This window comes from Myxine glutinosa, chromosome 7 (genome assembly GCF_964187855.1).
Source record: "Myxine glutinosa chromosome 7, kmMyxGlut1.1, whole genome shotgun sequence".
In the NCBI taxonomy this organism is placed as follows: Eukaryota; Metazoa; Chordata; class Myxini; order Myxiniformes; family Myxinidae; genus Myxine; species Myxine glutinosa.
The window spans coordinates 185,326,780-185,340,637 of NC_136267.1; the positions used below are offsets into that span (position 1 = coordinate 185,326,780).

Consider the following 13,858-nt stretch of genomic DNA (forward strand, 5'->3'; position numbering starts at 1 on the left):
TCTTTCATTCCTCTTTTCTCCCACCTCTGGAACAAACTCCCTCACTCTCTTCAATCCCACTCCACCCTCCAGGTCTTTAAAACAGCTGTTCACCACCATCTCTTATCCTCCCCCATCCAAAACCTTGATCTTTTCTACCCCCGCTAATTTCGGTCCCCTTGTGTTTTATACCTCTCCCCACCCCCCCCCCCCCCCCCCCCTTTCCCACGCCTCCTTCCCCCAAGCCCTCTCCCTCCCACACTTCTCCCTGCTCTCAAATGTTGTGTTTGTGTGCTTCCCCTTCTCTCCCCCATCTTGTCTTCCGCTCCCTCTTTTTGTATATTTTGTTTGTCTGGTTGATTTGTTTGTGAAATAAATGTTAGCTCTTTCACGAGCCTCGATTCAGTATACAACAACAAAAAAAACAACAAAAAAAAACAGATTAACAAAGCATTAAGACGATTTACTATTCAATAGACAAAAGCACTTTTATAAAGGTGTTTGCATGTGTACTCGTGTGTGTGTGTGTGTGTGTGTGTGTGTGTGTGTGTGTGTGTGTGTGTGTGTGTGTGTGTGTGTGTGTGTGTGTGTGTGTGTGTGTGTGTGTGTGTGTGTGTGTGTGTGTGTGTGTGTGTGTGTATGGGTCAGAATTTTGAACGAGGTACATTTGGGCCTCCCAGGGGTCAAATTTCTTTTTGGGGGGAATAGCTAAAAATCACCTTGATATCCTTAAAGCCCTAAGCCTGGGCTATCAAACGCAGCCAAACTGACACCGATCGGCCCAGAGGTTCCGTTTTTATTCATGGTCAAAGTTTCCCTTCCTTGTTAGCATAACGTAAGAGACCAAAATAAGGTCTCTTTGTAAACATTCCGTCACAAATGCTTCATTTCTGCATTTAAACATATAAGCAAAGTACCAAACATAGGCAAGACATATATCTACTTGTGTTTTAAGTTTCAAGTTCCTACTCAAAATGTATGCTGGTTTATGTACCGACAAATATTGGCTATTTTTCAGTTGTTTTCACCCAAACCTGTGTTTTTTAAATTGCACTCTTGACAGGTTTCTGTCATTTTGCAAGTATACTTAATAGAACCTCCAAAAAGCACTCAGGTACTCTACAATACATGTGTTAATTAACTGGAAAATTTGCAGTTTGGGCGTCCGCGTTATCTATGGTTGTGTCTTGAAAATAGCTCAATATCAATTGAGAAATAAATCTCTCTTACGTTATGGTAATACCACAAGCCAACAAATCATTCTAGCTACTAACAAAATGGATTTATTTCCATACAACCATCAAAAATCAGAAGGATATTGTTCCTCCAGCAAACGAAACTTGCAATAAAGTACTAATCATACCTTTTTTATATACAAAATAGCAGTCCACTTGTCATGTGTACTTTTTTTTCTCCTACTTGGCATTCAAGCTATTTAAATACCCACTCAAACATCTCAAACTCGACTCGGATGGCAATAGACTCGGATGGCAATACGGATGGGAAAAGACTCGGATGGCAATACCGAGATGGCAATATCGGATGGCAATATCGGATGGCATCCTCGGATGGGAAAAGACTCGGATGGCAATACAATTGACACCGTCATGAGATTTTATATCGTGGCGTCACGTAAGAGACCGTTATCGGAGAAATACAATATTAGGCCCCTAAATCCAAAAATACATCATGAAACAGCTCATAAATACACTCAAGGGCACTCTCAGGCTATGGATCGTTTGTTTCCATATGATATTTGTAAATATGGACATGTATGAAGTACTACAGTCAATGATGAACTGAAAATTGACACCAAATTTAGAGGGACTGACAGCAAGATCTTGATGTGACACCCATCAAAACCAGTTGGCAGTCATCCAACACAGCTCATTACAAACAAATACAACATATTGTTACAGACGCGGTTTTAGATGTTATATTGACCGAGCGGTGGTGTATTACCGCGTCCGAACAGTTACTCCCCGATTAGAACCCGATTCCACCCGACGTTGACCAGATCGCCCCACAGATATTCAATCGGGAAACCTCTAAAGCGACCGAAAGAGAAGGAAAAGAGAAAAAGACAGAGTACGGAGGAAGAACAGATTTATTATACACACACAAGCAAAAAGGAAGAGCGACCAAAATTATTTACAAGCAATGGATGGAAAAAGCAGTCACACAGTGCATCGTTAGCTTATTCTACTCAATTTACTTAATCCCAAGACAACGAGTAGGACAGGACGTTCACACTTACACAGGGGATATTGCAGGCAGGTAGGGCTTGAGGTGGATTGCTTGAGAGGGAGGCAAGGTCGGAGGCAGCAGCTCTCAATTCCTCGCGGTTTTTGGCGGGAAAACCCTCCGTCGCGTATCCGCTGCTATAGACGTCACGCGCTGGTTCGGCACACCTGCTCCTCTTCTTGTGGTGGAGCCGTCTCCCTCCTTTCAGCGCGTCTCTCCAAAGCTGGTTTCCTTGCCGAGTACCTCTCCTCTTTGGCTTGGAGCGTTTCGCATCTCACCGCTCCTCTTGGTGCCGCCTCTTTGCTCATCTCCCAGGTCATCTCCCAAGTCATCTGGTAAAGCAGTCCCTTACAGTCGCTTTTATCACCTCGGGCGGAATCAAGCCGCCGGCTGCGAGGGCACGCCTACCGGGTCGCTCACCGCGGTGCTGATTGGCCATGCGACCCTCTGGCTCACTCCTCCCCTCGATGACGAGGTGGAGACACGCCTTTCTTCTCCGAGCTTAGCACATGGGCAATGGCGGCTTGCGGGATTGAACACAACTCCCACCCTTTTGAAAGGACTTTTGGAGAGCGGAGATGTTTGGGGAAATTGCAAGGGCCTACTCTTATTTTGTTTGATACAATGCAAAGTCAATCTAGTGGGAAACACAGATTTAGCCTACATGGAATAAGGAAATACACTATTTAAAAAGATATATCGTGACCTGCGTGTAAGTTTCATGGAATTAACTAGGAGGACGGCTGCGACCATTATTTACATTAACAGGGTGTTACCATACTTTTGTAACGTTCACATTGTAACGTTTCCACATTCGTTACAATATATTCTTGTTGAATACAATAATTAAGACATGTACAAAGCTTATGCGGGACTGCGGGTCTTTTTTTAATGTTCCGATAAACCTCTCGTACGTTACGATTTACGGGTCTCGTACGTGACGCTGTACAAACTCGCACGCCATTGGCGGCCATGAAACGAGAACGACTCATGGCGATTTTGGCAAGTACTTTCACATGTTCCTACGAATTAATCTCAAAATAAACCAGGTCTTGAGGATCTATGGCATCCTGGACAAGTACTTACGAGACCATGGGGTCCAACGCTGATCTCACGTATGATATTTTTTTGGGATTTCTCCGGCCAGACCGACGACTAACTTTCGCCAAACTTCTTGTTTCGCGCGGCGAGTAACTCGCTGAATACCTGGATGTAAACGCCGGGTAACAGGAAGTACCCGTATGTCGGCATTTCACGCCACAAGTTTTCGGTCTCTTACGTTATGGAGGAACGCTCTTCTTCCCGAAGATGCTGTTTCGGCTAGTTTTGCGTACTTAACGCACCAGGAGCGTCCCGATCTTTTGAAATGGCATAGAATTCAAGCTAATGTGATGGTCTGATGGTATATTTCACTTCGATATGCACTTACCTGGCTTACAGGGAGCATGACCGGTGCGTAACGTAAGAGACCGTTATGGTTTCTAAATTCACACTCAAGCTTGTTGTGTCTCAGAAAAACAAAGGAGGTCAATGATTTTTACAGAGTTAATACATACGTATAAGTGCTGTTTGTTGCGCCCTAAAGAAGAACGATGGAACACCCTGATATGTGTAAAACAGGGCTTATATAAATATCTCTTACATTACGGTTCATCTGCTTCATCCTATATGAGGAGGAGCTGTGACTCAGGAACTGACACGAGTAACACAAAAACACATTCAGTAGAGTAGTTATATAGATCTACTTTTATTCCAGCTGTGAAAAGTATCTGAAAAAGGCTTTTATAATGAATGCATGGCTTTGAAGGGTAACGAAATACTAAATAAATGCCCTTTTTCACCATCTTTTGAGGTTCAGAGGCTTATAACATGTAGATAATTGATAAAAAGTATATAAAACTATACATTTTCTGAAAGCCGTGATTGTGTTCTACAAGATGACACCTAAATGTACTAATTCAGAACATTTGGGACAAAGTTATATAGGTTTAAAGCAATCAATGTGTGTTTTTGGGGATTTGTACCTCGTTCAAAATTCTGACACATATATATATATATATATATATATATATATATATATATATATATATATATATATATATATATATATATATATATATATATATATATATGTGTGTGTGTGTGTCACGCCAGACGCCCACAAACGTGATGTACCTCTACGCCGAAACCCAAGGTCCCATGCATGAACAGCCGACCGATTTTTTAATTGACCGTCCACCACACTCTAATGGGAAATTGCTACCACATCACTACCAACATCCTTCCTTCCCACTTCCCACCGACTTTCAATGCTTGTTCTGGACCTGCTCATGAAATTGAAAGGCTCATTCTGACCGTCTCTTTTGCCTCGGTGCTGTGTCTAATTGCTCGGTCAGGTTCTCGGGTTTCTGGCTTTTCAAGTGTCGCCAGTGACACAAGAAGATGACGTAGTGTGCGGACATACATAGAACCACTCTGCTGGGACCCGTGTTAATAACAGTCGCTGCATGGACGGCGGTCTTACGCTTTTGTGGAGCGACTTCATTAATAAACAATACTGAACATGAGAATAAAATAAAAGCATAATAAAAGAATACCGTACTGGATTGTTTTTGAGACACCATCGAGGCTCATAGAAGAGCAAGAACACAGAACAGATAATGACTCACGGGAGAAACAAAAGTGAACACAAAAAGTAGAATCGGAATCCAAAGACATCACTACTGGTGTACCTGGGCGGTGTATTAAAATCAGGCATACAATAATTACCTTAAAAAGAATGAAAAAAATGAATTCTGGAGTAATTCTACCTCACGTCCCGTGAAGCCTATTATTTAATTATATTGGGTTATGAAAAATAAGAATAAAAAAAAAAAATCGCTCTTTCAAAAATCTTTTCCAATTTCACACAATATTTCAACATCATTATTTAGGACAATGAGTTTCGATCGTGAAGTATCACTTTTATTATAACAGCCTGAAATTATTTTTTTGGGAACCATCTTTACCTCACGAGTCATGTCCCATGGAACCTATTATTTATTTATATCGGATTAGAAAAAAGAATCGCTTTCCTAAAAAAAAATCCCGATTTTTAGGCCATGAGTTCCGTTCGTCAATTATGGAATCAGTTGTCAAATATCAGTTCATGTGTCCTCAGTGACAGCGTAGACTGACAATCATACATGCACACGCACACCCACCATATACATGCACATATACACACACACACACACACACCCACGTACGATACACCCACGTACGATACACATACACAAACAAACACACACACACACGTACCATACACCTACGTACGACACACACACATACGTACATACACATACATAAACATACATAAACAAACAAAAAAAAACACAAACACACACACACACACACACACACACACACACACACACACACACACACACACACACACACACACACACACACACACACACACACACACACACACACACACACACACACAAGCTCCGTACCGGAGAGAAGGTTCACTGCAGTTCGACCACCTACCCTGGATCTACCGTAAAGAAGGTTCACAGCCAATGCAGTAACTCCTTGATGTAAACTTCTGCCCAGCATTTCTCTCCGGAAGTAACGAACTCAGATTTGCACTGGAGAGTGATGTTATCTACTTTGGATTGATCGTGCTCGTTAAACAAACCGTTTTGTTGTTAAAATTGTTTTCATTTATTCCCATTCACCGATATTACTTCAAACGCAAAATAAAAAGGTGGCTCGGGAAAAAAGGTGACGGGGAGAAATTACCAGCTCAGCTCACCTGCAACGTTCGAGACACGGAAACTCTGGTGAAAGAAACGATGATTTATTTATTACGTACGCAGGGTGGGAGCATCCCCTGAAAAAATGTTATATTGAAGCGCGGTGCTACGCGCGCTTGCTTGCACAACAAGAAGGAAGCGGAAAACGCGGTGAGTTTAAGAGTCTTTATTAAAAGAGCTCACTGTAGCACTGGCACGCTCCGGGCTGCGCGCCCGGTGTATATCCCGCGGCCACGCCTACCCCTGGGGCGTGGCCGCCGCCCACTTGGTGCGTGGAATGATGCCCTCACGCCAGTGAGCTTTCGTGTCCGCCACACGCGCCCCCCCAGAATTCCTGCGCACCTGGAGGGCCAGTTTGCGGGGCAAACGGATGACCCGGCCGAAGCGCCCTCTGGCGACCGGCGGCGTCCGGGGTGCAGGGATGCCAGCTGGGATGCCTCCGGCTGCACCCGGGATGGGCACAGGACCGGGGGGTGGCGTGCCGGCGGGCCTGGGCGGTGCCGGGGGTCCGCCCGCAGGGGGGCGGCCCCGACGCGGGGGCCGAGCCACCGGCGGTGGGTGGTCCACGTCGAGGTGGGCCGGTTTGAGGCGATCCACCGAGACGCGGTCGGGAGTACCGCCGATGTCCAAGGTGAAGTGTTTCACCCCGGTCTCCAGCACGCGTAAAGGCCCATCGTACGGGGGCCGCAGTGGTGTCTGGTGGGCGTCGTGCCGGACGAAGACGTACTCCGCGGTGCGAAGCTCCGGGGCGACGTGGGTAGGCGGGTGCCCGTGGTGTGCCGTCGGGACCGGGGCGAACCTCCGGGCCGTCTCCTGCAGCGCGGAGCGCTCCTGCGCCACGGACCATTGTGCCGTGGGGTCGGGGAGGAACTCACCCGGCACCCGCAGCGGTTGTCCGAAGACCAACTCCGCCACGGATGCGCGCAGGTCGTCCTTGGGCGCCGTCCGGAGGCCCAGCAGGACCCAGGGGAGCCTGTCGACCCAGCCGCCGTCGCGGAGGGTGGCCCGGAGCGCGGCCTTCAACGAGCGGAGGAACCGCTCGCACAGGCCGTTGGCCTGGGGGTGGTAGGCCGTGGTTCGGTGCAGCTGGACCCCGAGCCCCCGCGCGACCGCCCCCCAGAGCTCGGAGGTGAACTAGGGGCCGCGGTCGGACGATATGTCCGAGGGGGTGCCGAACCGGGCGACCCAGGTGGCGATGAATGCCTGTGCGACGTCCGCCGCCGTCGTCGCCGCCAAAGGCACGGCTTCCGGCCACCGGATGGTGCGGTCCACCATCGTCAGGACATGGGTGAAACCCCGCGAGGGGGGCAGAGGTCCCACCAGGTCCACGTGTACATGGTCGAACCTTCGTTCCGGCACCGTGAACGGGGCCAATGGGGCCTGGGTGTGCCGGTGCACCTTCGCACGCTGGCACGCGAGGCACGTCCTGGTCCAGCCGCAGACGGCCTTCCGGAGGCCATGCCAGACAAACTTGTCGGCGAGCAACCTCTGGGAGGCCTTCGTGCCCGGGTGGGACAGGCCGTGGATGGCGTCAAACACCTGGCGCTGCCAGCCCGCGGGCACGATGGGGCGAGGCCGCCCGAGGGAGATGTCGCACAAGAGGGCCGCGCCGTCGAACGGCACCTCGGTGACCCGTGACGGCAGTCCGCAAGGCCTGGACGCCGGGGTCGGCGGCCTGGTCCGCCGCCATCCGGGCATAGTCGATGCCAAGGTGGACGGCGTGGGCGACGGACCGGGAAAGGCAATCCGCCACCGGGTTGTCCTTCCACGCGACGTGCCGGATGTCCGTCGTGTATTCGGACACGGCCGAGAGGTGACGCTGCTGCCGGGCCGACCACGGCTCGGTGACATTGCCCATCGCGAAGACCAGTGGCTTGTGGTCGACGAAGGCCGTGAACGCACGGCCCTCGAGCAGATGGCGGAAGTGCCTGACCGCCAGGTGAAGCCCGAGCAACTCGCAGTCGAAGGTACTATAGCGGCGTTCGGGCGGGCGAAGCTGCCGGCTGAAGAACGCCAGCGGTTGCCAAGCACCACGCACCCATTGCTCGTGCACTGCGCCCACCGCGTAGTCCGAGGCGTCGGTGGTGAGGGCGATCGGTGCATCGGGCGCCGGGTGCGCGAGCATGGTGGCGTTAGCCAAGGTGAGCTTCGCGCCTGCGAACGCCGCGTCCATCTGCGCAGTCCAGGTAACGTCACCTTTGCCCGGCTTCCCTCGGAGGGCCTCATGCAAGGGACGCAGGAGCTGGGCGATGCGGGGCAGGAACCCATGGTAAAAGTTCATCATGCCCAGGAACTCCTGGAGCCCCTTGATCGTGCGGGGGCGCGGAAACCCCTTCACCGCCTCCACCTTGGCCGGTGGGGGGACGGCCCCATGCCTGGTGACGCGGTGCCCAAAAAAGTCGATTTCAGCGACACAGAACCGGCACTTGGCGGGGTTCACGATCAGGCCGTGCTGGCCCAGACGTTCAAAGAGTGTGCGGAGATGGTGTAGGTGCTCTTCGCGGGACGCGCTGGCGACGAGGATGTCGTCCAGGTATACGTACACAAAATCCAAGTCGCGCAAGACGCTGTCCATGAGTCGCTGGAACGCCTGAGCCGCATTCTTCAAACCGAAGGGCATCCGAAGAAATTCGAACAGTCCGAACGGCGTGATGACCGCCGTCTTCGGGATGTCCTCCGGCCTGACGGGGACCTGGTGGTAGCCGCGTATGAGGTCCACCTTCGAAAAGAAGGACATGCCCGCCAACCGGGCGGAGAAGTCCTGGATGTGGGGGACGGGGTAACGGTCAGGGGTGGTGGCGTCGTTGAGGCGCCAGTAGTCCCCGCACGGTCGCCATCCCCCGCGGTGCTTGGGCACGATGTGAAGCGGCGACGCCCAAGCACTCTCGGAACGCCGCACGATGCCGAGCCGCTCCAGCGTAGCGAACACCGCTTTAGCCACCGCGAGCTTCATCGGCTCGAGGCGGCGTGCCCGGGCGTAGACCGGCGGCCCGGCGGTGGGGATGTGGTGTTCCACCCCGTGCTTGACGGCCCCCGCCGAGAAGGTGGGCCGCGTAAGGGCCGGGAAGCGGGCGAGGAGGCGGGTGAAGTCGTCCGCTGCCGGAAGTGTACAAACTAACCTCGCCGGGACCGAACCGCTCAGCAAGCCGCTTGGCGAGCCGCTCGGTGAGCTGCTCAGTAAGCTGCTCAACGCGCAAGCAAGCGAGCTGAACGTTTCAGCCTGGACGAGACGTCTGTTCTTCACATCTACCAACAACCCATGTGCACAGAGGAAAGCCGCACCGAGTAGTGCCATGGGGACACTAGCGGTTACGAACGTCCACTCGAAGCGTTGCCTTCCGAACCGCAGGGAGAGGCAGCGCTTCCCGAATGTGCGTATGGGTGTTCCGTTCGTGGCAAGCAACGTGGGGCCCCGGCCCGCCGTGTGCTTGTCGGACGTAGAGGCAGGGATAACGCTCACCTGTGCCCCCGTATCGCATAGGAAACGGCGCCCGGACAAGGTGTCCGTTATAAAAAGAAGGCTGCCGGAATGGCCGACGCTCAGGGCCGCTACCGAGCGCCGGCTTTGTAGTTTCCCGACTTGCCGAAGGAGCACGGCGGGCAACAATTCCTCGCCTTGTGGCCAAACCTGGCGTGGAAATGGCACCAGGTTTGTGGCGAAGGCGGAGGCCGCGGTTTTCGCGGCGGTGGTGGGCGTGGCGTGGCGGTAGCCACGCGGCGTGCGTCAGCCTCGGGATCCCCGAGGTGTGGTGCATCAGCATCAGGGTCAGCCTCGGGATGCGCGGCGGCCGCGCCAAAACTCGCCTGCGCGTCCAAAGCCGCGAAGAACCTGTCGGCTTCGGCAGCGAGAGCCCGTGGTTCTGTCGTCACAGAACCGGCCAAGGCGAGGCGGACTCGTGCCGGTAGCTGGCATCGAAATAACGCCCGGAAAAGAGCGTTCGGGGTTTCGTCGCCCAACAACGACAGCATATGGTCCATGCGGACCGACGGTCGCGTGTCACCGAGCTCGGGGAGGTCCAGGAGGCAGTCGGCCCGTGCGTCCACCGTGAGGCCGAATGTGGCGAGGAGGAGACGCTTGATCGCCTCGTACCTGCCGTCGGCCGGTGGATTCCTCAGGACCGACACGACGCGGCCGGCCGTGCCGGGCCCGAGGGAAGCGACAACGTGGCAGTACCTGGTCTCGTCCACCGTGATGCCTCGAAGTCGGAACTGGGCTTCTGCCTTCTGCAGGAACCAGACTTCGGCTTGCGTCTCCCAGAACTCGGGGAGTTTCATTTGGACCGCGTTGTTTGCCATTGCGATGGCGTATTCGGGTGGTCAGCGACGGCTGACCAGAACGTCGGAGGGTCACCAAATGAAGCGCGGTGCTACGCGCGCTTGCTTGCACAACAAGAAGGAAGCAGACAACGCGGTGAGTTTAAGAGTCTTTATTAAAAGAGCTCACTGTAGCACTGGCGCGCTCCGGGCTGCGCGCCCGGTGTATATCCCACGGCCACGCCTACCCCTCGGGCGTGGCCGCCGCCCACTTGGCGCGTGGAATGATGCCCTCACGCCAGTGAGCTTTCGTGTCCGCCACAATATGGGACTTTATGGCACTTTAGGACATTCTATAGGACCGTTGTACAGAAATTTACAGGGCGGCTGAGGTACATTTTTTGCGTTATGAAGCTTCGACCCGAGGTGCTACGAACACATACCGGTACGTACAGGTATACAAAATGTGGTGGAGATTGGGTGGAAATCCAGGTCATCTTCCCCTCCCCCGCCCACGTAGAAAGGTTGGGGTGGTTGCTGGTTGGAGATGATTGCGATTCGCAAGGGAGTTACTATCCTGCGCACGAAGCGAAAAGCGCGGTTAAACGATTGTGTACATTCGTATGGAAGTCGTACGTACACAGTACGTGTCTGCATTTTGTCAAGAGCATAGGCCTACATGGAAAACCGTTCGGCGGAGTAAATTTAAGCTTTACGACATCATGTTACATGACCATTTGATATAGCGGTGTCCCCCTCTTCAGGTGAACATTGACCTAAAGGTCGAAATAGGCCGAAATCTTACTATAATTCACCACATGTCTGTCTGTCTGTCTGTCTGTCCATCCGTCCGTTCCCAGGTACTGCAAAAACGGCTGAACTGATCGCAACGATATTTTGGGTGGGTAATCCTGGGACCCCTGGAGTAAAATAGGCTATATTGTTTTTCCAATTTCAGCTTTGGTCTCCAGCATTTTCAGGTTTGGACTCCCGCATAACGTTATTTTCCCGGGTGCCGCACAAACGGCTGCACCGATCGCTGCACAGCTGCACCGATCGGCTGCACCGATCAGACTCGGGGACCACGGACAAAGACCTTTTATAAGGACATGGGTTGAATCCCTGCTTGAGAGAATGCCAACCCCCTCCCCGCCATCATGGCCGTCTCTCCAACTCACAATCCCACGAGATATGCGGAAAGGATGACCCAAAACCAATTATCATCTTTTTGATTCGTATATAAACATCATTAAAAGTAAATAATGACCTCGGCCAAAGTTCAAACGACGTGGGTTTATTCTCTACATCAGAGAATTCCACATAGCTATTTGGCCGGTGTATAAGCCAACAGATCGCTGTCTCTATCGATCTTGCCGAGGCCGTAACACCTATCAGCTCAAAATCCTTTTAACTGTTGACTTGGTAGTTTTTACAATGAAGGAAACATTAACAATGTTGTTGAAAGTTTATTTTGTGATTAATTTGTGATTGGAGTTATGTTGTTTGGAATGAAAAAAGAGATAATATCGAGTTCAAGTGAATGACGACATGCCGTGATGGTTTCTACTTTTTGAACGTGAACTTCGCGGATTGCCATATGCAGATTCGCCACGGACCCATGATCGATGTTTCTATACGTGAACGTTTGTTTGGAACGGGTACGTTTTTCATGGAAGTCCTTCACGAACTTGCTGTCCATGTCTGACGTGCGACTGAGGGTGCTACAGGAATGTAGAATTTATTGGTTTCATGCTTTAGCATTCGCCGTATCTGCATTGCCTGTTTGCTTCTGGCCTCCCACCCGTGCGTAGCACCTATGTTGGTGGAATGAAAATTACCTCAAGGCCGATGTTGACACACACACACACACACACACACACACACACACACACACACACACAGAGAGAGAGGAGAGAGAGGAGAGAGAGGAGAGAAAGAGGAGAGAGAGGAGAGAGAGGAGAGAGAGGAGAGAGAGGAGAGAGAGGAGAGAGGGGAGAGAGGGGAGAGAGAGGAGAGAGAGGAGAGAGAGGAGAGAGAGGCGAGAGAGGAGAGAGAGGAGAGAGAGGAGAGAGAGGGGAGAGAGAGGAGAGAGAGGGGAGAGAGGGGAGAGAGGGGAGAGAGGAGAGAGAGAGAGGGGAGAGAGGGGAGAGAGGGGAGAGAGGGGAGAGAGAGGAGAGAGAGGGGAGAGAGGGGAGAGAGGGGAGAGAGGGGAGAGAGAGGAGAGAGAGAGGAGAGAGGGAGGAGAGAGAGGAGAGAGAGGAGAGAGAGGAGAGAGAGGGGAGAGAGGAGAGAGAGGAGAGAGAGGAGAGAGAGAGAGAGAGAGAGAGAGGGAGAGAGATATATATCGAGATATATCAGCTATATCGAGATATATCAGCTATATCAAATGGTCATGTAACATGTGGTAAAGTTTAAATTTCCTCCGTTGAACGGTTTTCAATGTACGCTCTTTAAAAAATGCAGACAAGTACGTACGACTACGTACGAACGTACATGATCGCTTACCAGCGCTTTTTTCTTTGTGAAGCAGGGTGGTCACAGCCTTTACACGGGATTGTCGTACTGTGCGGAAGGATGCCTGCCCAGAGGCCTCTGACCAGTCTGTGATGATGAAGGTGATATAGGCCCAGAGGCCACCAACCTGTCTGTGATGGCGAAGGTGATATCGGCCCAGAGGCCACCAACCTGTCTGTGATGGAGAAGGTGATATAGGCCCAGAAACCAGCCACCTGTCTGTGATTGCGAAGGTGATATAGGCCTAGAGGCCACCGACCTGTCTCTGATGGCGAAGGTAATATAGGCCCAGAAACCAGCCACCTGTCTGTGATGGCGAAGGTGATATCGGCCCAGAGGCCTCCGACCTGTCCAATGGCAAAGGTGATATAGGCACAGAAACTAGCCACCTGTCTGTAAATGGCGAAGGTGATATAGGCCCAGAGGCTACGAACCTGTCTGTGATTGCGAAGGTGATATAGGCCCAGAGGCCACCAACCTGTCTGATTGCGAAGGTGATATCGGCCCAGAGGCCACCAACCTATCTGTGAGTGCGAAGGTGATATCGGCCCAGAGGCCACCAACCTGTCTGTGATTGCGAAGGTGATATAGGCCCAGAGGCCACCAACCTGTCTGTGATTGCGAAGGTGATATCGGCCCAGAGGCCACCAACCTGTCTGTGATGGCGAAGGTGATATAGGCCCAGAGGCCACCAACCTGTCTGTGATTGCAAAGGTGATATCGGCCCAGAGGCCACCAACCTGTCTGTGATGGCGAAGGTGATATAGGCCCAGAGGCCACCAACCTGTCTGTGATGGCGAAGGTGATATAGGCACAGAGGCCACCAACCTGTCTGTGATTGCGAAGGTGATATCGGCCCAGAGGCCACCAACCTGTCTGTGATTGCGAAGGTGATATCGGCCCAGAGGCCACCAACCTGTCTGATTGTGAAGGTGATATCGGCCCAGAGGCCACCAACCTGTCTGTGATTGCGAAGGTGATATCGGCCCAGAGGCCACCAACCTGTCTGTGATTGCAAAGGTGATATCGGCCCAGCGGCCACCAACCTGTCTGTGATTGCGAAGGTG

At 51.9% G+C, this 13,858-nt stretch overlaps 1 protein-coding gene across 2 annotated transcripts in view; it reads right to left on the reverse strand.

The window, feature by feature from the left end:
- Window positions 1-5,884, reverse strand: part of LOC137431890 (NADH dehydrogenase [ubiquinone] 1 alpha subcomplex subunit 10, mitochondrial) — a 47,027-nt gene extending 41,143 nt beyond the window's left edge. The window contains exon 1 of one of the 2 annotated variants that reach the window (XM_068123712.2): window positions 5,755-5,884. In XM_068123712.2, the coding sequence (XP_067979813.2) occupies window positions 5,755-5,823 (69 nt within the window). In that variant the 5' untranslated portion in view covers window positions 5,824-5,884. The remainder of the gene's footprint in view (window positions 1-5,754) is intronic. The other variant, XM_068123713.2, reaches the window with a different exon arrangement.
- Window positions 5,885-13,858: the final 7,974 nt, after the last annotated feature.